The sequence below is a fragment of the Schistocerca piceifrons genome, chromosome 3 (genome assembly GCF_021461385.2).
Source record: "Schistocerca piceifrons isolate TAMUIC-IGC-003096 chromosome 3, iqSchPice1.1, whole genome shotgun sequence".
Classification (NCBI taxonomy): Eukaryota; Metazoa; Arthropoda; class Insecta; order Orthoptera; family Acrididae; genus Schistocerca; species Schistocerca piceifrons.
Genome location: NC_060140.1, coordinates 852018810 through 852044426, shown reverse-complemented (window position 1 = coordinate 852044426; position 25617 = coordinate 852018810). Strand labels below are relative to the sequence as shown.

At 39.1% G+C, this 25617-nt stretch overlaps 1 protein-coding gene across 1 annotated transcript in view; it reads left to right on the top strand.

Annotated features, from left to right (window-relative positions):
• The window catches only part of LOC124789361 (neprilysin-4-like), a 145733-nt gene that overhangs the window by 49542 nt on the left and 70574 nt on the right, over positions 1–25617 (top strand). The window contains exons 7-9 of the mRNA XM_047256687.1: positions 10656–10853; positions 15837–15950; positions 22568–22709. Of these exons, the coding sequence (XP_047112643.1) occupies positions 10656–10853; positions 15837–15950; positions 22568–22709 (454 nt within the window). The remainder of the gene's footprint in view (positions 1–10655; positions 10854–15836; positions 15951–22567; positions 22710–25617) is intronic.

The following is a 25617-nucleotide window of genomic DNA, read 5'->3' as shown; positions in this document are numbered from 1 at the left end:
AGCTTTTTGGTTGTTCATGAGTTTGAGACAGAGGGTCGTAAGTCTTTCATTTATTTCAGAGAGTGGTTTGTTTGGATCATCGGCAGGTTGATTCCTCACAGCAAACCCTACCCCATGGATACAAGCCTCATTTTCCTCTTTCTCTTTCCAGTAGAAAGTGTATCCTCCACCTTGTGCTTCTAATTGACCCTTGCTCACAAGTCTTGTTTCACTGAGGGCAGCAATATTGATGTTATATCTTCTTCACATGCCACAATAGCTGTTCTTCATTGTGGTCAGTTGCTTTTGTCTGAGTCAATGAGAGTTCTAACATTCCAGGTAGAAATATTTAAGTTTTGTTCCCTCTTTTCGTTTTGACCCCATATGTAAGGTAGTTGGCTGGTTAGTGTGATTTTGTTTAGGGCACTTTTTCCTACCCCTGCCCCATGCGGGATGAGCAGAGTGGATCCTGAATAGGCCTGCTCAGTCTCAGGTGCAGCACACAAGTTACTCTACAGCTTCCTCGAGTAAAATGGTGATCACAAGCCTGCTGCCTACATGCTGGTTTGTCACTAAGAGCTTCCAGATTACACAGTCCTGCTCCTGTTGCAACTTGCCGATCGCCGCAGGCCTTTCCTGAATTGGACTGACTGTATTGTCCTCCAAATGATGCCTTCACGTGTATTTTTGCACCTGCTGGTGCCAAACACTCGGGAGCCTTGTGCCCTAGGCATTTGTAACAAGTGCAGTGCACCTTAGCAATGAACGTGTGTCTAGTAGGGTGTACCTTGGTGGATGTTTGGACAAAATGAGTTGTACACCCTCTGTTTGCTTGGCAGAGCACACTTCACCTTAGCACCTACGTGTGAGAGTCACTCCTGCAAATGAATACATCCACACAGTGAGCTTCTGCTTTGCTGTGTAGAACCTTGTTACTTTTCATTGCTCTTCCCAGTACATGTGATGACATGACACAGCTCTTATTTGGCCATCAAAGCACTCTAACTCCTCTCCAAAATTTTACCGTGGTGAAGATCTTGTCTTTGAAGTAGCTAACACTATGCTTATCTTCATATCTATTCACTAGACTTTTTGTTAGGATGTCAAATGCCTTGGTATCTCTTAGGGCTTCCTCACGGGAGCCTCTCCTTGCAACTTCAGGTTGGTGACTCCTACCAACCCAATGGGATCAGTAAACTCATTGCAACATCAATTACAGGCTGGGATGGATACACTAGTGGGAATCCTGTAAATGGGGAACTGATGCTAGCTGCAGGCACAGTGCTACTTTGTGGCATCACATTCAGTGATACCTCATTAAGGTGCTTCTGCAGATCTTCATTCTCCTCCTGGAATTCTATATCCTAGCTTGCAATTCCAAGTCCATCTCCAGCTACCCTATGACTTGGTTGTGGGTATACATTTAAGCTACACTCATCAAAAAAGAAACAGTCTTTGGTTGCATCAGCCCTCAGCAGTGTCTTCTCCCTAAAAGTGAAGCTCATGACTGACATCTATTGACTGACAAATGGTGGGCCAGCATCAGGCAGCAAAAGAACAGTGGTGCCCAGTGTCTTTGCAGCACTGGGTCATCGGAGGCAGTGGGCAAGGTCAGACTGCATCACGCAGTAATAGCAGCACTGGGTAGACTGCGGTGTTTCAATATTGTCCATGAAATCTTCTGTCAGGACTTGATTGAGAGGGGATCCCTTAGATAGACCAGCTAAATGTAACTACATAAATTATTTAGGTCTAAGCATGGTTATCATTGAAAACATTCATACTTTCAGGATTTACTGGAGGCCTACCACTACTGACAGTCTAATACCTGCCAATTCTCAACACCCAATGACCACAAACATGCTGACTTTAATTCAATGACAGATAGCATAATCTCCATCTACATGAGTGATGGCAGTTCCCAAACTGAATGAAGTACCATCGCACAAATAGCATCAACCATAGGTTGCACTCTTGCCTTGGTGGACTCCATAATGCATTAAAAACAGACGATAGGTCTCCTCCTCTTTAGCCTGTGACCGACCTTCCACCTCAAGATATAAATAAATGGTGCACAGTTCCAAATTTAGGAAAGGTCTTTCTGAATGTGTTCAGAAAGCTTAAATCCAGAAACTTTAAAATATCATTTTATGTGCTCAACACTATTGGACACTTTCTGCTCAGTGGTAAAGACAGCACTTCAGATTTGGAAAAAGAGTCAAATATGCAAAATCAGTTGTAAATATGGCAAATTCTATGTAGGTCAGTCTGGCAGGATAATATCCACTCACTTGAAGGGACGCCGTGGAAGTTGGAGACTTAGAAAATGAGACTGATTTTGGAGACCACATGCGTAAAGAAAGTTACAATTACAAGTTACAAGATGAAGTCTTACATAAGGCACGCAAGGGAAGAAAGATGAACTTCCATGAAATAATGGAAATTCATGTACATGTGTCCACTTGCTTAAGGTAGTACTGGATGATCAGACACAGTTCCCTTTCTTGGCACTTCTGACTGCAGATACTGGTATCAGCCCATCCAGATCAGTTGTAAATTACCCCTCTTGCTCAAATGCCCCATTTTTTTCCTTAATATCATTTCCTGTAGTTTCACTTGCCCCGTTAAAATTTTATTTTGTATAATTACAGTTGTTTCATTTACGTCTTTAGTCTCACGTTTTATATTGTACCTGTTTGCAATATTGGACATTTTAATGGCAAGGTTATCTTCTTCAGTCACCCCCTTGGAACATGTCACCAAATTTTACTACATATTGTTCAACTTACTTTTCCTCTCCAAAAAATTGTAATTTTTCATGTGGGTCACTATTTAACGTCTTGCATATTTTATGTAACCTAATAATTTTCACACTGTCTTCTTTATTGAAAAAATTCATCTCATTTTAGCTCTAAATAAAATCTTAGCAAATGTTCTCTTTGGTAACCAACTGAGATTCTCTGCAATTGCACTATATAAAAATCTTTGATACTGCAAAAATTTCACAGTCACGCATATTTATTTTTGTACCTGATAATGATATGTCAAATGAAAACCAGGTTGTAAAATAACAAATATTGCAACATTTCAGAATATCTTACTCTACATACACACAAACTCTGCAAGCCACCATATAGTGCATGGTGGAGGGTACCTTGTACTGCTACTAATCAATTGCTTTCATGTTCCACTTCCATAAAGAGCAAGAGAAAAAACAACTGCCTATACAACTCTGTGCAAGCCCTGGTTTTCATATCTTGTCTTCATGGTCCTTGTGCTAAATGTAAGTTGGTGACAGTTCAGCAGTCAGCTTCAAATGCCTGTTCTCTAAACTTTCTCTGTAGTGTTTCATGAAAAGAATCTCATCTTCACTTGAAGGACTCCCATTTGAATTCACGAAGCATCTCTGTAATACTCATGTATTGATCAGACCTACAGGTAACAAGTCTAGCATTAGGGCATGGCACCACTGTCCTGTGTTTTTTCATTCAGAAAAAAATGTTAATCTCTGATACAAATTTATGTGCTGGAAATTTTTTATATCTGCATAGTGTGTGATAACGCTATGAACTGTCACTGTCAGCACAAATGTAACTATATGAGCCAACAATGTCTTGATGACAAAGCCCAGGAACTGAACCCTGTATGAGGAGATGAACTTCAATGTGCAAATCAATCTGTGGAGGAGCAGAGAGTCTGAACTCCATGTAGAGATGAGCATGGAGATAAACAGAAACATGACCAGTTCCAGTGACTGACACTAGTATGCTGAAACAAAGCAAAGTGTGAGGTGAAAGCCAGGTTAGTCATAGTATGCTACATTTTTCTTTTTACGTCATGAATAATTTTATATTTTTGTATGTTCAAAGCAAGCTGCCACTGTTTGAACCCCTTTGAAAACTTATCCAGATCTGACTGAATATTTGTGCAGATTTTTTCAGACAGTAATTCATCATAGGCATATCCATCACCTGTGACAGATCTGTGGTTCTGTTAATACTGTCAGCTAGGTAATGAATGGAGAACATGAACAAGGGTCATTTTATGTCCTTTGTCCTTACATGGTGACAAGGGCAAAATATAATAATGCTGGCTCCAAGGGTACAATGAAAGAAACACATTTATTAAGAAACACATAAATGAATGGTTCACAGTTCTGACATGAAACAGAAAATAATATCCACTTCAGATAGGATGATAGAGTCTCTCCACCGGTATCCAGCTACGAGTCCTTGGTCACATGGTCAGTGTCGAGTCAATGTCCTAAACAGTGGTGGTGTCAGGGTTGGTGTCCAGCTTGGTCAGGTTCAGGCTGGCTGGTATGTGAGGCCGACAGGCTTGGCCATGTTATGCAGCCTAGGAAATGCCTGTATGGTATCTACGTTAGAATAGAGTTGGAGTCCTAGGCCACATTGGGTTGATGTCCAGTTGGAGTCCTGGGCCACACGGGAACTGCTGGAGGTGAATGATACCAGTAGATGGACTACTGGGCACAGCTGACATTGAGCCTGGAGTGTGAGCTAACACTGTTGTCTGGTAGTCACACAGGATCTTAATAATATGGTGGTAGGATTTCTTTGAGATGTCACATAACATGTGGGTACAACATTGTGTCATGCTCACGGCACCACAGTTATGAATGCACATGCTGCTGGCAGGTGATGCTAATGCCTCTCATGGAGCCCCGTGGAGTTGGGAATGTACACAGAGTTACATGCTGTTATGTACACAGATTGCCGGGTTGTCACTGCAGTCCACCAATGTAAGTAAGCACACAATGTGTTTGACCAAGTGTGGCTGGCTTAAGTGGATGATGCCAGGAGTACGTTGACATGATGGCCATGAGTATACATACCAGGGGCTGCAGTGACTAGGTGACTGGCTCAGCCACAGTATGTCTGAACGCAACACACTTCCCGTGGGCACACCTGAAATACTTCAATTTTTGTTGACCCTCCATCCAGGATAACATGCAGCATCCTCCCTACCAAGAAATCTTCCCATACAGTCATTCTTTTGTTAATAATTGTTAGTGTGGCACTGAGTCAAATGGTTTATAGAAGTCAAGAAATGCTGCACGCACCTGATTGTCATCATCCATAGCTTTCACAGTGTCAAGCGAGAAACATGCAAGTTTCTGTGTATGTTTATGTTTCTGTGTATGTTTTATGGAAGTCAAGAAATACTGCACTCACCTGATTGCCTTCATCCATAGCTTTCACAGTGTCAAGTGAGAAACACGAAAGTTGGGCTTTGCATCATTGATGTTTTTGGAATCCACAGTGTGTATGGAGAAGGTCATCTCATTTGCGATACCTCATTATGTTTGAGCTCAGAATATGTACTAGCATTCTACAAAAGATGGATGTCAGTGAGATCACTTCTACTACCTTTCCTGTATATGTGTGTGATATTTGCTTTCTTCCAATTATTAGGCACAGTTCTTTGTTCAAAGGATCTGTGGTACACTGTGATTAAAATGAGATACAGCTCAGCTGACAGACATGCCAGCAGACCTTGGAGTCTTGTTCATCATAATCCAAACACAAACAAACATTGTCTGAACAGGCCTTCAAGGCCCAATGGTACCAATCAGCTGCCATATCATCCTCAGTCTTTAGGTATCACCGGATGTGGATATGGAGGGCCACGTAGTTGACACACCACTCTCCCTGCCGTTGTCAGTTTATGTGACGAGTGCCATGACTTCTCAGTCAAGTAGCTCCTCAATTGGCCTCACAAGGGCTGTGTACACCCTGTGTGTCAATAAAGCTTGACAGACCCGGATTGTCACCCATCCAAGTGGCAGCCAAGTACAACAGTACTTAACTTCGGTGATCTGTCAGGAAGCAGTGTTACCACTGTGGCAATGCTGTTGACATAATCATCATAATATAATGAGAGAAATCAGAACTCACACAGACAGATTAATTTTTTTTTTCCAATTGTGCTGTTTGACACACACACACACACACACACACACACACACACACACACACACACACAGATACAGGGTTATTACAAATGATTGAAGCGATTTCACAGCTCTACAATAACTTTATTATTTGAGATATTTTACAAATGTTCGATATGTGCCCCTTTAGTGATTCGGCAGATATCAAGTCGATAATCAAGCTTCTGCCACTCTCGGCGCAGCATGTCCCCATCAATGAGTTCGAAAGCATCGTTGATGCGAGCTCGCAGTTCTAGCACGTTTCTTGGTAGAGAAGGTTTAAGCACTTAATCTTTCACATAACCCCACAGAAAGAAATCGCATGGGGTTAAGTCGGGAGAGCATGGAGGCCATGACATGAATTGCTGATGATGATCTCCACTACGACCGATCCATCGGTTTTCCAATCTCCTGTTTAAGAAATGCCGAACATCATGATGGAAGTGCGGTAGAGCACCATCCTGTTAAAAGATGAAGTCGGCGCTGTCGGTCTCCAGTTGTGGCATGAGCCAATTTTCCAGCATGTCCAGATACACGTGTCCTGTAACGTTTTTTTCGCAGAAGAAAAAGGGGCCGTAAACTTTAAACCGTGAGATTGCACAAAACAGGTTAACTTTTGGTGAATTGCGAATTTGCTGCACGAATGCGTGAGGATTCTCTACCGCCCAGATTCGCACATTGTGTCTGTTCACTTCACCATTAAGAAAAAATTTTGCTTCATCACCGAAAACAAGTTTCGCACTGAATGCATCCTCTTCCATGAGCTCTTGCAACCGCGCCGAAAATTCAAAGCGTTTGACTTTGTCATCGGGTGTCAGGGCTTGTAGCAATTGTAAACGGTAAGGCTTCTGCTTTAGCCTTTTCTGTAAGAGTTTCCAAACCGTCGTCTGTGGTACGTTTAGCTCCCTGCTTGCTTTATTCGTCGACTTCCGCGGGCTACGCGTGAATCTTGCCCGCACGCGTTCAACCGTTTCTTCGCTCACTTCAGGCCGACCCATTGATTTCCCCTTACAGAGGCATCCAGAAGCTTTAAACTGCGCATACCATCGCCGAATGGAGTTAGCAGTTGGTGGATCTTTGTTGAACTTCGTCCTGAAGTGTCGTTGCACTGTTATGACTGACTGATGTGAGTGCATTCCAAGCACGACATACGCTTTCTCGGCTCCTGTCGCCATTTTCTCTCACTGCACTCTCGAGCGCTCTGGCGGCAGAAACCTGAAGTGTGGCTTCAGCCGAACAAAACTTTGAGTTTTTCTACGTATCTGTAGTGTGTCGTGACCATTTGTCAATGAATGGAGCTACAGTGGATTTATGAAATCGCTTCAATCATTTGTAATAGCCCTGTATATATAATGGGCGAAAACTGTGTAGAGAGTGACAAAAGGCTGAGGGGGAAGTCTGGCAGTATCGACCACTATTAGTTTTAGCGTTTCTATGGTAGATCGCACGGATTTAACAATCGCAGCCAATACATGGCTCGTCCATGAGCATACAAACGTAGCGGCAATTTCGTGTCGAAACATGTTCGCCAGCATTATGAATGAATAAGGCCAAGCGCACAAACATTGATTTTTATTGTATGTAAAAATACTGTACGATTAAATTCTTTTAGAGGAACAAAGGAGAGCATAGGTACTTCTTTGTTCCACTAAAAGAATTTGATCATACAATATATTTCCGTATGATAAAAATTGATTTGTGTGCACTAGGCCTAAATGTTGGTTTGGCGAATGACGCGTGCTACCTAGTTAAACTTCTGGGTCTAGTTACGTTGATTCAAGGAGGGATATTCGAGTCGTTGCTTTTGGTATGCTTTCTTCAATTACCTATCTATTGAATAGTGAAAGACTATCACTGGTAGACACCTGGCGGGGATAACTGATCAAGTGATAATTGAAAATTATTAAATTACTAAAATTGCTATTAAAAAATAGGAGTTGGTGGTAGAAGGATGAAAATTAAGGGTTGCATGTATTTTGTAATGCCACATCATAAAAAAATAAAAAATAAAAAGTTCTGTCCAAAAAAATAAGAAAAAATTTTTTGGGGTGGACCACTCTTATTACTTAGAGGTATGAAAAATAGATCACCTAACTCTGCCACCACAAATATCTCTGGAACAACAATAGATTCAAAAACAGTTTTCACCAGCATGAATGTACGGCAGGAGCTTAGGAAACCAAATACTATGTGAAGTTTTAAAACGTAAACAAATACTATTTTCAACACAAACTTGTGTATTTTTAAAATGACACCCCTATTATTTTGTATGCAATCAATAGCGTGAAAAATCACAAAAATAGTGGCGTTGGTTGCATCGCAATTTGTCAGTTACATCTCGAGAAATTGGGAAGCAAAGTTGACACTTGAAATAAATGAAGTGCAGAGCTAGCGCACGTCCTGTGACTCGAGCGTGCAGCTCACACTGCCTGTGTCAGGGGCTCTCACAATGGGAAGGTAGGCACAATCCACAAAAATAAACAAGTAACATGTCCAATGCAAAGTTACATTTTTCAAATTGTAAATGTATGTTTATTCTAGCGAAATGACAACTAGAGCTACAACTACAGATAATGCACTTGAATTCACTTTGATAAACACATTTACTAGTCCCCTGTCACCCACAGAAACTGTATTGTTGTGCATTACATCCAGCATTGAAAATACACCCACATCTTGACCAATGAAACTGTGTCATTTCAACATATGTTCAAATTGCCCTCCGTTTGCATCAATACATGTTTGCAGATGGGTAACTAGAGAGTGTTGCACAGATTGTAGAGTTTCTACAGATATTGCCGCACACACTGCAGTAATACGATGTTGCATATCCTCTGCTGTCGTTGGTGGTTCTTGATACACTCTGTATCTCACTGCACCCCAGAGAAAGAAGTCTAATGGTGTGAAATCGAGGGACCGTGCTGGCCATCGCTCAGTGCCTCCCCACCTCATCCACCTACTTGGAGATTTTGCACAGACCATTAGTGCATTTTCCGCAGATTCACATTACCATGGTTTGTAAATGAAGCCTTGTCCATAAACAATGTATTGCTTAGGAATACTGGATTACATTGCAACTGCTGAAGTGTAAAATGACAGAAAGCAATGCAGGATTCAAAGTCATTCCCATACAGTTCTTGGCGCAGTGAGATATGGAACAGATGAAACCGATGCTGATGCAAGATTCTGCACACACTACTGTGGCTTATTCCTACACCTTGTGCAATTTCTTGCACACTCACCTGCAGATTGTGCACTACAGTAGCCAGAACAGCAATTTCATTTCCATTGCCAGTTGCTGGCATTGTATGTCGATGTTTTGTGGGAGCCCAGCTTCCTGTTTCCGTGAGTGTCTTGCAGATGTTGCCAATGGTTCGACGTGACAGACACTGCTGATCTGGGTAGAGTTCAGTATAAAATGTCACAGCTGTGGTTCAATTCCTGTGATACTCACCATAAATTAAAATAATATCTAGTTTTTCTTCATTACTTAAGGCCGGCATATTGAATAGATGACGGGAAATTTAACAAGCCACAAGAAAACAGGTTTTAATGTGGCAATGTATGTGAATTACGTTACAATATGAGAGCAGCTCAGCAGACCAGATTAGAAGACACTTGTACACTGAAGGTAGAGAATGCCATGGTGATATTGGTATGTTTACTGCAGGATACAGGCGCCAGTGCAGGCAATCCCTACTCTGAGCACAGTACTACACGCGATGCATTACTTCAGAAACTGACGCCATTGCTATTCTTTACAAGCCACATATTTCAGAACTTATGAGGCTTAAAAATGTGAAACCAAGTACGTTACCACTAATTGTACCTCTAGTTTTCATTTCGCAACAATAAACATTATGCGCAGGACACCCATCATTCTGATACCGCATTATTTGACACATTATAAGAGGTGGATCGGTTCAAGTAAGGTACAGCTCAAGAAGTGGCTAAAACTATCCCCCTTTAGGAGTGCCATCAATGAAATATGGGCCAGTGATGTGTTGTCATACAGTACTACACCATACATTAACACTCCACTGATGTAGTACATCTATCACATCACGATTACTGGCAGCATGAAGTGCACACTTGAGTCTCAGGACATGTGCTAGCTGTGTGCTTCATTTATTTCAAGCGTAAGCTTCACTTCACAATTTCTTGAGATGCAACTGACATATTGTGATGCAAACAACACCATTATTTTTGTGATTTTTTTCATGCTATTGATTGCATACAAAATAATAGGGGGTGTCCATTTAAAAGTACAGAAGTTTGTGCTGAAAATAGTATTTGCTTATGTTTTAAAATTTCGCATAGTATTTGGATTCCTAAGCCCCTGCCATACGTTCATGCTGGTGAAAACCATTTTTTAATATCTATTGTTGTTCCAGAGGGGTGTGTGTGTGTGTGTGTGTGTGTGTGTGTGTGTGTGTGTGTGTGTGTGTGTGTGTGTGTGTGTTTTATCCTGTACAGGAGGAGTTGTGAAGTATACATGATTTCAATTCATGAATTCAATTCCACTCCAGGGAACTTCTGCATATTACCCTAACAACAAAGTGTGACTGGTGATAATCTACTCAAACAGATACATCACAGTAATATATATACTTTTACATTGTTATTGATTGAATGTTGATTTGGTCTTTTAAAAATTTTGTTTTCTATTCAAATAAAATTAATAAAAGAGATTCATATTTTATGTTGATACTGTGTGTTTCAGATAGATCAGCCATCTCTTGGAATGCACCGTTCAATGTTAATAGCCCCAGATATGTACGGACAGCAACTCGAAGCTTATCGCCGCTGGATTATGGCTTCTGCAATAGAATTGGCCACATACAATAATGCTTCAATTTTTCGCTCAAGTATCAGTGTTGATTCATACAATGTTGTTGAGTTTGAGATTCAACTAGCACGCGTAAGTTAGTATTTGTTTACCAAGAAATAATTTCACATTGAATTAGGTTTCTGTACATGGTAGTCCATTATATCACTGCCAATTATTGGAAATATGTTGCATTTTTATCACATTGGTTTCTGATGTTGATATTCAGTTACATTCGTATAACTTGACCATGTCAATGATGCAATTAAACATCCTTGATATGCAGTGGTTAAATTTCCATGATTTTCTTGGCAATGCCTTTGTCAAGAGGTACTGACTGTCAAGTGAATGGTGGTTTTATTGTGACACTACTGTGCTACCATTTCACACGTGCCCCCTCTGAAAGACTTGTGAAATCTAGTGGTGGCTGTAGTCCTTTTTCTGGAAGATTTTTGGTTGTTGGCTCAGTTCTTGTGACAAACGCTTGGTGTCTGAGACAGTTTTCACTTGATGCACTCAGTTCCTCAGACTGCAGATGAAAATAATTGAGAGACATTCTGAATTTTAAGCAAACTTTGTGATCAACAGTGATTCTCTCAGCCTGGTTCTACAATCTAACAAAGACAAAAGAACTGTCAGTTGGAATGCACTGACTACGATGCAAGAGGATATATTTCTTTTGAGGAGCAAACCTAACAAAAATTGCCATCTTCAAGAGTCGCCATCTTCAATTGTCGCAGCTTGTGAAAGTAATGAAGGAGATGAAAGGGTCACTGGAAGAAGGTATTACAAGTATTTACTACTTACGATGCCCTGACAACCTACACTTCATGGGCTGCCCAAAGACAGGCCATTGTGAATGCCATTGCATTCCTGAGTTATACACCATCAAAATATTGGCCCATTACATAAAACAGCAGGGATCATGTAGGGCATAGACGTGTATACATGTGTGTGTGTGTGTCTTTTTACTCTAGCTCAGCTCAACAAAAGGATTACTCCAAAAGCTAGCAAGCTTTCTTCCTTTTTGTGTGTGCCTCTTGACGATCTTGCTTCTGCTTTTTGGTCAATGGTCTCTTTAATCTAAAAACATTTACATTTTACCAGAACTTCCCTATAGCATAAAAAGTACAGGTGCTTTTGTCAATCAGATTAAATGACTGCATCTTGGTGAATGTGATCTCAAGGTCAGCCTTCTGTGAAACTATTTACACATTTCCTCTTCAAAACCTTTACAGAACTGCTCTTCCAGTTCTTTATGAATAATCTGACCAGGCAGATGATATTTCAGTGGGAGACTCATTTGCTCCATCTACAGATGACCTGTTTCGGCAATGGATTGGACACACCTCTCACAAAACATAGTTTTGTTTATTGTTAAGTTGGCTGTGCATTCATTTAGCTGGCCCCATGTACATGAAAAACTTGGAAAGTTTGTGCAGTCAGTCAGTTATTTGTTTGTTTATTCATCTGCAGATCATTTTACAAATGTATTAGACATGTTAGGTTAAAATAAAAATAAAAATAAATAAAAGTTTGCAAAATACTGATTTACAATTACTTACAGATCTACTTAATTCCAGAATGATTTCACAATATTGTTAGACTACTTAGTTACATCTTATCAGAGTAATTACATATACGTATGACCAATCCAGGTACCTGTGTGTGTTAATGCAACCGCTTCTAGTATGAGGAGATAGGCTGGTCCTGAATCAAATCTGTTTAGTGGATTAATGATGAGGGGTCAGTGTGCTGGCCAGCCTGGATGCAGTTTCTAGCCAATTTCCCACATCCCACTTGGTGAATACTGAACTGGTTCACATGTTCTGCCCCAGATATGTGCTACACAAAAATTTAGAACAGTTTCTCACACTTGCACACAGAATTTACTCTATGTGAAGACAGATTGGGTACACTGCTTCTGTCCTGGGGGGTGAATAGGAGACTGATGACCTTCATTGTTTGGTCTCCTTGAACACTTAACCAGCACAGCAAGTATACATAGCCTTAGTTGGCATCAGGACCTTGATTATATCCATGTCTCTTCATTCTATTCTTTGTGTGTTCTCATTTATCGGTCTGAAATCCTGAATCAGTATTCCTCGATAAGGAAGGAAATACAGACATTGTATAAATACAGAAATTGTAAACCATCACTGAAGGAGATATTGAATTTCACGAATATAAAAGGAACTTAGCAATTTCAATCACAGATTTCTTGCCTACAATTTTCTAGTAACACGCGTTATTCACTGGAAGTATACTGTGAAATGAGACAAATGTTTTATTTATTAATTTTTACAAACCCTAATATTTTTTACCAACCACTGCCTTGTAACGTGTAAGTAATCCTTGACTGTATGATATATGTTATTTAAGATGCATACTTTAACTGCCATTTTTAACATGTTAGTTTTACTTATGTCTATCATTTGCTTTGGCAGTTAATTACACAGTTTAATTCCAAGGTAGAAAATATTTTTCATGTTTTGTTTAATTTTTATTGGTACACGTAAGGTACGTCTATCTCTTGTTCCATGATCATGAAAAAGCCATGAATATACAGAATACCATGTGGGTGCAGACAGCTTTATGTTGGATAGACTGTGTGCACTATTGAACACTGCCATATAGAACATGTGATTTGTTCCCACCAACATTATCCTGAGAAATCAGCAGTAGCACATCATGTTTTGAAAACTGGCACTGAATTGCATTAATGAAACATCTACTATTAAAAAGAAATGTGGTTTCTGGGATTTTATCATAAAAGAGGTGACAGAGATCAAAAATTTCTGAAAGTACTCTCAGTAAAAACAGTGGTCTGCAGTTAAGCACAGCTTGGGACCTGGGCATGGGAAAGTTGAAGTGGCCACAATGGTTGTGTGACCAAAATATTCCCTTGCATGGTGTTACTGGGTGTCAGTGACATCACAGGTAGTTGTGTCACAGCAACAACACGATAGTCACCACCTGACAATGGCTGAAGAGTAACCAGAGAAAGCTCTTGGATTTTAAACCACTTGACACAGCTGGATGCCCGAGAGAATTTTTTTACAAAATATATTGCTGCAAAATCATGCATTCATAAATTCCTAATGTTTTTTATTCATGTCACTAATGGATTAATAAATATACTTATATGGTACAATTAGATTCCCCAATTCTCCAAACAAATTTTTTGTAGTTCTTCCAGAAATTCAGGAAATGCAGTGTGTAGACTTCTGCAATCTCTCCTTAAGCTGTATTCCTTTAGCACAGCTACAACACTTTTGCAAATAAGATGAATGATATTATTCAACCAATGAAGAAGGGAAAAACAGAAGTAGTTATGGTCCAGCTACCCTGAAACTGCAATTTCTTGTCATGTAATTTACGCATCCTCCTTGGTGGTGTTTTGCCCATTCTAGGTTTAATTTCAGACCTTCCCCAAGTGGGGACATTGAATCTTTGCAATATCGTCACTGATGAGAAAAACAAAAATGTTACTATACAAAAAAATATTACTGTATAAACTTGCCTTATATTATTACTGACCAATGACTGTGCAGTAATTGGTTACAGGTACACATAAATACATAAAATTGTTGTTTACTTTCATCATAAAAAGTTCAGTGCACTAATGAGTAGGCTGGCAAAGCTCTCTAATGCGGAGTATTTACTGCAGAATACACAAAACACTGCGACTCAACAATGTCATCCCCTGCAGGTCAACATGCAGCTCTTGCAAATGCAACTGCATTGTTGTGGAGGAAGGTCAAGTAATGTACCATGAACAAATTATTATTCCTAATTGGGATTCCCCTGTTTCCAATGCCACCTGGACTGGCATGGCTCAAAAGAGCTAAGTTTTACAAGGAGCTACCATCTCCTTTCTGGTAGCGAATGCATGATGGGGAAGGGGAAATTACAAGAACAAATGTTGAGCATTGAGCTGCTAGCAGATCAATGGCAGGGCAGGGTCTGTACAGCCTGCTGTAGACTGATGACTTCAAGACTTTTCTCTCCCTTCTACCCTGCTCAAGCAACCACTCGGCCCATTTTAAGGCACTTTTTGGCATATTTTTCCTTCTGAGTCTTGGAAAGGGGTGTCACCAGTTAGAGGGCATCCCTACCATGTGTGGAATATTGGGGATTAATCATCCTTCTTGACCATATCTGCTTAATTTAAAGTAACTGTGGATAAGAGGAGTTTTGAATGGTATGGGTCTATTGTGTTTCCTTCAGTAGGTGTTGTCTTTGTTTGATAAATACTTCCCCATATGTAAAATTTGTCCTTGGTTTGACTGATACATTGATATGATAAAAATCAGGGGATACTGATATGCACATATATAGATGGCAGTAGTATCAAACAATGGAAACTCCAGCTTGGAATACCAAAAATGTAGAAAAAGATAGATTGCTACTTACCATTAAGATGTTAATTTGCAGGTAGGCAGAAATAAACGACACTTACACATAAGTTTTGGCCACAGCCTTCATCAGAAAAAGAAAGAGACACACGCACCATTCATTCACACAAGCAAATACAAATGGCCTGCTGGTCATGTGTGCCTAAGGTGTGCTTGATTATGTGAATGAATGGTGTGTGTTTCTCTTTCTCTTCCTGATGAACCCTGTGGCTGAAAGCTTATGTATAAGTGTTTTTTAAATGTGCCTATCTGTAACTTAATGTGTCATCTTTATAGTAAGTAGTAATCTATCTTTTCTGACATTGTTGTTGGTGGTACTATAATGTACACAAGATATAACAGGGCAGTGCATTGGTGGAGCTGTCATTTGTACTCAGATGATTCACGTGAAATGGTTTCCAACATGATTATGGCCAGACAACAAGAAGTAATAGACTCGAATGCAAAAAGGGTAGTTGGAGCTAGATGCATGGGACATTCCATTTCAGAAATCATTGGGGATTTCAAAATTCCGAGATCCACAATGTCAAGAGTGTACCAAGTATACCAAATTTTAGGCATTACCTGTCACCCAGTGATTTCTGAAATGGAATGTCCCATGCATTTGGCAAATTTTTTCATTGTATTTGGTAAGATAAACTTTATTTTTTCTTTCTAGTTGATGTCACCTAATGAAATGCGCCGTAATGCCTATAGGATGTATAATGCAATGACGCTAAGGGAGTTACAAAAATGGACTGACAACAGTGAAGCAATAAATACTCACTCACGGGTTGGTATTTTTTTTCACTTTTTTTTTACCTAGGAAAATATGGAAAATATAACCTATTCGATCAAACAAATGGATGCAGTCAAATTCACATTTATTTCTTGTTTCAGTTAACCAAACATCACATTAGCACAGAAAAGAATTGAAAAAACATATTGCTGAAGGTAAAAACCATTATCTCACCATAAACCATACAATTTATTGTACCAAGCTAACCTTTACTTGAACATTTACTGTGTACAACTGGTCAGTTTTGATCTGCAGCCATTTCCAAATGCAGATGTACATCAATGTTGTGCCACCAATCTACGTCTACATCTGAAAATGGCTGCGGACTGAAACTGGCTCATAACCCACAATAAACATTGAAGTAAAAGTTCAACTTGTTCCAGTAAATTAAAAAAATGGTTTTGACCTTCAGGAGTCCCATAGACGGTGTGGAAATTAGGAAACCAATTGCAAAATAGTCATGTATTTCATGACTGTAGAAACACCATTGTTTCTCTGATCCAGTGAGGTAAGCAGGAGAACTTCTGAGAAGTTTGGATAGCCAGAAAGAAGTCATACTTGGGTACTTCAGTCAGTAAGAGCAATGCTCACAAAAGACAAAGTTCATGTTAAGGGTCCTATTCCAACAGAATGTGCGCTATTATAACTCTCAAATTTATCATAGTGTTCCGCTGTGAGTTTTGCAGAAAAGATACTATTTTCTGATCAACTTTGCATAATGTCACAAAAAGCAGAGTTGTAGGCTAATCACAGATGTAGCCAGATAAAGGAACCTGTGTCACAAAATTTGGCCAGTTACCTGTCAGCTTCAAAATTTGGAACTAATGGAGTAGACTTGCAGACGAAAACTAAACATCAGATTTCTAACTCTTCCAGCTCTGTGGTAGTTTCTTCACCAAGAGAAATGAGCAAACAGCAACAGGCCAGATTAAAGAGAATAGCATCAGGTACAGGAGGGTGAGAAACATGACTCTAAATGTAAGATCAAGACTGTCCATTAAAGGCCTCAAACAGCCCAACAATACCAACTGACTGCTGTGTCATCCTAAGTCAATAGGGATCACTGGATGCAGATTTGAAGGGGTGTGTGGTCAGCGTACTGCTCTCCCAGCCATTTTCAGTTTTCATGACCAGAGCTGCTACCCGCTTGCCAACAGTGCTCAGGAGATCAGAACAGTAACCCATCCAAGGGCTAGCCAAATCTGACAGCACTTAACTTTGGTGGTAAGGTTAAGAGCAACATACATTTTTAAAGAGGAGTTAGACATAAAAGTATGTTTTTTAAGATGCTGAACATCAAATTGGAAGGGACTAACAGTGAAATGCAGGCAACTGATACATCAAAGCTGAAAAGTAAAAATTGAAATATAACTCAGAGGGCAGATGGAAACAAAAGGTAAATAAAGCAGACACAGGAAAGGACAGAGAAAATATAGGGGAAATGGATTAAATACATATAAATCTTGAATAATAATAACAGTGTATTTATAAAAGGGGGAGGGGCAGGAAATGCTTGTTAAATGCAGAGAGAAGCTCCAGCATGCAAGCAAAAATGGCAAACAGTAGAAAGAAATGAAAGATACCTAAGAAGAGCAAAAGGAGAAGAAATCAGTGAAGTTAAGAGTAGGTAGACTGCAAGATGGAAGGGCAGAAACACTGCTTTAGGTTCCAGGACATGTTTAGCAAAGAAATGCTGACTGTTATCATTAAAGATATTTGCCGATGAAAGTTCATTCTTTACACATATCTGGAGAAAGTTTAACAATGTAGGAAAAGATAGATGGCTAGTTACAATAAAGATGACACATAAAGTTGCAAACAGGCACACTTAAAAAGACACTTACATGAAACTTTTGGCCACAGCCTTCATCAGAAAAAGAGAAACACACACCATTTATTCACAAAAGCAAGAATGACTCACTCACACATAATTGCCAACTCCAGCAGTTTGGGCCAGAAAGTTTGTTCTTTGAATGATCAATGGCGTGGCAGATCACCCTTGTACTGGTTTCACAGATTCTTCTATGATGGGTATGTTCACTGGCAGGTTTACAACACAGCCATTCACATTGTTAGAATGAATGAGGCAGGGAAGTGTATCAACAGCTGCTGTGATTACTGATGATTTGAAGTTAACGGAATAAACTTACTTTAAGACCAACGTCACAGATTTAAATGAAGCCACAGTGAGCTTAAAGGAAATAGTATGACATGTGCACAATAAATTCAAATGTAAAATTCTACCTACTGATGTAACAAAACATCCTAATAGGTTTTAGTTTCATATAATGTGCACAAACTACTCCAGGTTGCTTATTCAGTCACTCAATAATCTTTTTAGGATAAAAATATAGGATGACACAGAGAAGGCTGTCTTTAAAAATTGTTTCACTGAGAAGTTTTGGTCATCATAAAAATGCTAAAAACAACAGATATTGAGATAAGCAATTGTAGAATAGCAAATTAAAGACTATTGGTCAACAGAAGAGAGAGACCTAGACTTAATGGAATACCTGCACTTTTCGATACATCAAAATCTGCATCTGTACTTTGTAAGCCACCTTACAGTGTATGGTGGAGGATTCTTCTGGTATCCTTATCATGTCTTTCCTTTCCAGTTCCATTCCTGGCTAGAAGAACTATTGGTAAGCCTCTATATGAATTCTAATTCCTCTGATTTTCTTGAAGTGGTCATTTCATGAAATTGATGTGGGAGGAAGTATCATGTTTCCTGTCTCTTCTTGGACTATATGACCTCAGAATTTTAATAGTAATCTTCTCTGTGAGGCAGCCTCTCTATACTAGTGCCTGGTATTTTATGAGCATCTCTGTAACACTCCCATGTTCACTAAATGAGGAGCAGTACTCAAGAATCAGTCAAATCTGTGTTTTTTAGCAACTTCTTTGATGGATGAGTTACATTTCCTAAGCAGTCTTTCAATAAATTTCAGTCTCGCATCTGCAGTACTTATGTATATAGGGGGTCTACTTCCTGTACTGATACGGGTGCTGATCCTCTACAGATATTGCTGCATTTTGCGTCAAGAGATATGCCTGCATTTTGCTACAATATTCTGGCATTGCAGCTTGACATACACAAAAGCATCATCTGTAAACAACCTCATTGAGCTTTTGATGCCATCCACTAGCTCACTGACATATAATACAAACAGATTGTCCAAAATAAATTGCATCCTTTCTACTGGCAGTTTATCATAGCTTCCTGGGGCAGCAAAACATTACAAAGAATTGGAAAAAGCTACAGGCCATTACCGATTCCAAGAAGTGTGGTTGGACAGATGCTCATGACTTCAGGCTTATATCAATTATGACAAACTGCTTAGACGTATGTAACATGATAATGTATTATGATCATTTTGGAGACAAAATACCTCTGTAGGAATCAACATTGATTCTGCAAACAATGAACTTGTGAAACTCAGTTCCCTCTGTCTGACCTTGAGATCCAGAAAACATAAGATAGCAGAGGCCAACTTATGTCATGTTCCTTGAATCCCAAAAGGCATTCAGTACAGTTGTGTAATTACATGGTCTTATTTTTTTCCCGCATGTTTCTTACATGTAGAATTCTTGGATCTCTGTTTGGGTCACATTGTAATTACTCCATGATATTTTGTCAAACAGACTCGTTGCCATCTTCATGTGATCCCTGGTGACTGACATTAGGGATTTCTGAAGACTGCAATGAGACATTGCTGAAATACCACAGAGTAATTAGGATGAGACACAGATGGACACCTGAGAATCCTACAAGATAGTTGTGCAATGTTGTCAGTTGAACTAAATATGAGCTTACAGTCTATTGTGCTAACATTGCTACAGGATTCAGGACTTAATATCAGATATGATTCAACACTAATGATGTACTTTCAGATATAAAGATGAGTTGATGATTCCATTTTATGCACGGTATTTTGACAACTGACCCAATTATCTTCTTCAAGTGCTGCTGGCAGTGTTAATATGTGTACTCACTGTCTGGACTCCATCAAAGATAAAAAGTCTTGTTTGTAATATTAAAGATAATCTAGGCCTCTGAAATCCAGGTGTATACTGTATTTCAAGTGACAGGAATGTCTTGTGGGGCACATTATTGTAACAGTCATGGAGGGCAAAAGGAACTTCAGGAACACACTGGACTAAAACAACCATGCTAATTAGTTGCCGCTGACCACAGTCTCAAGTATATTAATGAAATGAAGTACAGTGAGACCAGTACCATGGCGCACATGTCAAGTTTCTATCACAGTATAACTAAGGAGTTGATTGAAATAAAAATTTAAGAAACCTATGAGGGTGAATGAAATATAAACCAGATTCATTTTTATCTTATTTTATTTTATTTTTTAATTTAACCTTCAGAAAAATTCATCCACACAAACTTATTTTTTTCTATTCAGTCTCCTGAATAGAAAACTTATTTTTCTCAGCAGACAGGCAGTTTCTTTATATCATTTTCATATAATGAACATGGCTGTGCACAAGAACTGTTCGACAGCACCATCTTCATCAAATATGTGGCCTCTGATGGCTTCCTTTAAGAGGGCCAGACAAATGAAAATCACAGGGCTATAAGTCTGGACTGTAGAAAGGATGTTATAATTCTCAATACTTTTTTTTTTAGTTCAAGCATTGTCATAAAGCACAATCACAGACTGGAAATGTGTGCCTTTTCTGATATATGGAAGTTTTGTTTGGTCCAAAAGTGCATTCAGAGTATGACATTTGTGAAGAGAATCAATGAGAAGAACTCCTCCAAAATCAAAACTGGCTATTGCAAGAACCTTACCTGCAGAGAGATGGTTTTTGACATTGACAGGTGCAGATTCATCCTTTTGTGCCATTTTGTGCTCCCTTTTTTTCAGTTCTGGGTTGTAATGGTGCACCTATGTTTCATCGCAGGTAATAATCCAGGGCAAGAACTGTTCTGCTTCAGTTTGGTAGTGTGTAAGTAGCCATTTGCACTCCATAAGACAATGAAATTTCTGCTGTGTAGTGAGAAGACAAGGCACCCACTTGCAGATGCTTTCCGAAATCCAAGGTTTTAAATAAAGATCACATGAAGAGTACCATAGCTTATGCCAACCTTAGTAACAATTTCATCAATTGTGATTTGGCAGTCACCTTCAATAAGCTGACTAACAAGTGAATATTCTCCTCAGTCATGCTGGTCCTTGGGTGACAACAGAGAGATTTCTCAACTGTTTCTTGTCCTCATAAAAACTGTTTGAGTGATTTTTAGGATGTTGTCCCTGAAATGTGCCGCAAGTATTTTCAAAATTTCAGATGATTTCACACTCTCTGTTGTGGGAGATTCCGTTATAATGTGTTCTACAACAGATAGCGGTATCTCTTGCTCTGACATTGTGATTCTGACTAAAAAAAATGGTATGGCATCACTCTACCTATGGAGAACAATCACTGGAAAAGAAGCAACAATTAGCTTGGATTGCGCTGCTTTCCATTTACAAACAGGCATGTAAAACAATAATTCCAGTTTATATTTGATTCACCATTGTACTAAACCAGAACAGGAGTTTCAAGTTAGGGAAGGCTTGGGATATGGCACTCAATTTATTAAGTTCTCATCTGCCCATCTCAGCTATTAGAGGAGAAAAACACCAAGAGAATTTGTGTTTCAATGGGTAACAGTGAGGACTGTGAGAAATAAATCAAGTTCAAAGGATGTGGTGCGTGCTAGGAGTCAAACCCAGCTATAAACAGCATGCAGCACCAACAACAGTTTATAGTCTGGCTGGAGTGTAGGAAGTGAATATGCGTAGTAACACTGCCCACAGCACCTAAAGAAGACTGCTGGGTTGGTCTTCAAAATATTGTGTGGCAAAATGGAATTGACTACTTAGCTGTACGCTGATAGGTGCATCAATAACGAACTATGCTGAGAACACTTGAGAATGGGCCATTGTTAACAGGAAAAAACTGTCAGATGTGAAAGTAGCTGTAGGTATACCTGAGGGAGTGTTATAAGTCTGTTGCGGTTTACAATATGTATGAACACTCCATTATTGTTTGATTATACAATTTGTAGTGGCGCACTGGAAACAGTCACAACCATTAACTGTCTCAGAGTATGTGTCCAGGGCAACCTACAGTGAAACAGCTATGTAAAGCTAGCTCTAGGGTAGGCAGATGCCAGGCTGAGATTCATTGGAAGACTCCTAAGAGAATGTAATTCATCATTAAAGCAAGCAGCTTACAAAACCTTTGTTTGGTTGTTTTTTAGCATTGTTCACAAGTCACAATTTGGAGTGTCCTGTTCTATTCCAGAATAAATGCACAGTATTACTTTCTTTTTTTCTGTTTTAACTCTTCTTGAGATTTAATGTGTGTTTTCCTTATATGTATTCTTTCACTCCTGCTCTTGTTATTTGAATTTCAACATATGGTTGACAAGGCATAATGTACACATTCATCTCTTAACTTCCATATTTTGAATGGATGGGATCCAATTTATTTGAAAATGTCTGTATTTCTTGTAAACTGTAAATATAAAAGTTAATTGTCACTGTGTATTGGAAAGGATTTCAAATTTGGTTCATGCTTTTAGTCAAGATTCCTCATGGTTCCAGATCCAGTGGTTGCAGCTCATGGAAGATTTATTTGATGACATTGATGTGAAGATAGGTTATGATGAGACAGTTGTGGTTAAGGAGATGGACTATTTATTTAAGCTAGTGGAACTTCTTGATAACACACCTGTAAGGGTGATTGGTGAGTAAATGTTGTCATAACACTCATGATCTATGAGTGGCAGTCAAATGAAAATTGAATACCTATCACAATGGAACCGTGGAATGGTTCTATTCAACACACGTTGAAACATTTATCCCAATGTGAGATGAGATGATCAATTTCTGTTTCGTAGAAGGCAGTTAGCTGCTGATGGATTCACAACCACTCCCACTCTTGCATCACCTCGTCTGACTGGAACTGACACCCATGCATATCTTTCTTCAGTGGTAACAGTATTGAAATGTAACAACAATGAGGACACCTGTCATTTGAACTGTGTGTTATGACATGCCATGAATTCAAAACTCCCAGGAATGCTGACACATGGAATCATCCTGCTCCATGATAATGCCCACCTGTATGCTGCCATTTGGATGAAGCTATGCTTCAGCAATTTGGTTGAGGAACACTGCAACATCCTCCATACAGCTGAGATCTTTCACCATGTGATTTGCACATCTTCGTTGACTTGAAGAAAGACAAGCATGGATGTCTGTTTCAGTCACATGAGGAGGTGGGTGCAGTTGTGGATCCATAAGGGACCAACTCTATTCTAAGAAACAGGAATTATCATCTCATTTCCCAAAGGGATAAGTGTCTTAATGTGTGTGGTGACTATTTTTTTAATGGAACCAGTCCATTCCATTGCGACAGGTGTTCAGTTTTCATTTGACTGCCCCCTTACTGTATATTAACTGTAAGAGATATATTATTATTATTATTATTATTATTATTATTATTATTATTATTATTATTATTATTATTACTACTAATCAGTCAAAATTTCTATTTATTATGACTTTCCCAGCATCACTTGTTTTCAGCATATCCCATAATATTAATCTCATTAACTTTTACCAAATAAATGGGAAAATATTCATGAAACATCTTAGATAACTTTTCATTCAAAGCTGAGTCTCTGTCTTAACTCAGGATCACTGCTTTTACATCTACTTGCTAAAAGAGAGAGAACAGTTGTGAAGGGTGTTTCCATAAAATTTCTCATATCACAAGGGAGACCACACTTTTTAATGGTGTTAATATGATATTAGCAATTTCGATGTGTAATACAAATAATGGAAGGAGTATTTAAAGATAACCACTCACCTCTTAGTTGAGGCACTGAACAGCTGAAAGATGCATAAACAAGATTAGAAATGATGCTTTGGGCTATTTTGGTGAAACAGCTGGTTTATACACATTTTTGGGTTTGTACCAAGTTGTCATTGTATATTTACACAATATTTCGTCATTGTCAGCTATTTAGTGCAGATTTTGTTGCTATTGTGTAACTGTTGAACAAAGATGTGAAAAACTCAAGTTTTACACCCACTCAAGCAGTTAACTAAACACTGTCAAACACTGCATCTGTGAACAGGGATGAAATATGAAGATACCAGCATTGTAGCAGAGGCAACAAATTTTTGAGACAGTGTAATAGAGATGGAAATAAAAATTAATGGGGTGAATAGTTTTATCAATATGGACAGAGGCATTGGTTGATGTTAAGAGTGGGATCTGGTATTCAGTTTGCTTAAATAGTGTCATAAAGCATCTCAGTAATCTCTCTCCGGTCATAGATGAGTACCTATTAAGACATTTTTAGTAAAAGGTGTTGTCTGATAGAATTCTTGTTACTTATAAGTTTACACTTATTTGCATATGCTTTCCATTGGTTTTGAATTTCCATAGACTATTCTGTTCATTACCAGTACTGGGAAACAATCACAAGGGTAATGTGCAGTGTGTACCATTCAGTGTTTGGCTGGAGTATAAACAGTGAGCTACAAAATCTTAGCTCAGCACCTGATGAGGACAATGAAGGAAGTTTTTGAAATGTTGTGTAAAGAGATATGTCAGCTGCAAACTTAAAAGCTTGTAAATCAGGATTGAAAATGTTGCTGAGTTTTGAACAATACCTTCCTTCAGAAATAGCTGTTGTATCAGGTAGTGTGGGGGAGAGGAGAAAGGAGTTAGGGAAGGGGTGGGGGGTGGGATGAGGGGGGAATGCAGGTATGGACAACTGAAGAAAGGGGAAGTGGATAGGAACGTGGCTCCAGTGAGCTCACCTTGGCACATGCATGGTCAAGATCAAGTAAATATCTAGTGCAGCTCACAGACTCTTTTAATGATTTTATGTCATTCACTGACAAATACGAGGGCTATCCATGAAGTACATTACGTTTTGGAATTAAAAATAAATGAAGTATTGGAAATTTTTTTATTATATACAGATGAAAGCCACACTTAAATACTACTTTTCTACATAGTTGCCATTTAAATTAAGGCACTTATCGTAGCGATGGGCGAGCTTGGAAATTCCTTCGTCGTAAAATTCGGCCGCCTGCGCCTTCAACCACGTGGTTAATCAGTAACCCAGTAGAAATACAATTTTTGTGGATTTCCTGGAAAGAGGCACTACAATAAACTCTCAAAGGTATTGCCAAACTCTGCACAACCTCAGAAGAGCAATACAAAACAAGCACAGGGGAAAGTTGGGCTCAAAGATCTTGCTGATTCACGACAACGCCCGGGCCCACACAGCAAATGCCACTTGCGAAGTTCTCGAATCTTTTAAGTGGGAGTTGTTTCCTCATCCGCCGTACAGTCCCGACCTGGCACTGAGCGACTTCCACTTATTCCCAGCAATGAAGAAGTGGTTGGCTATGCAGCGTTTTGATGATGACATACAGCTTCAAGAAGAGGTAACCATGTGGTTGAAGGCGCAGGCGTCCGAATTTTACGACGAAGGAATTTCCAAGCTCGTCCATTGCTACGATAAGTGCCTTAATTTAAATGGCAACTATGTAGAAAAGTAGTATTTAAGTGTGGCTTTCATCTGTATATAATAAAAAAAAATTCCAATACTTTATTTATTTTTAATTCC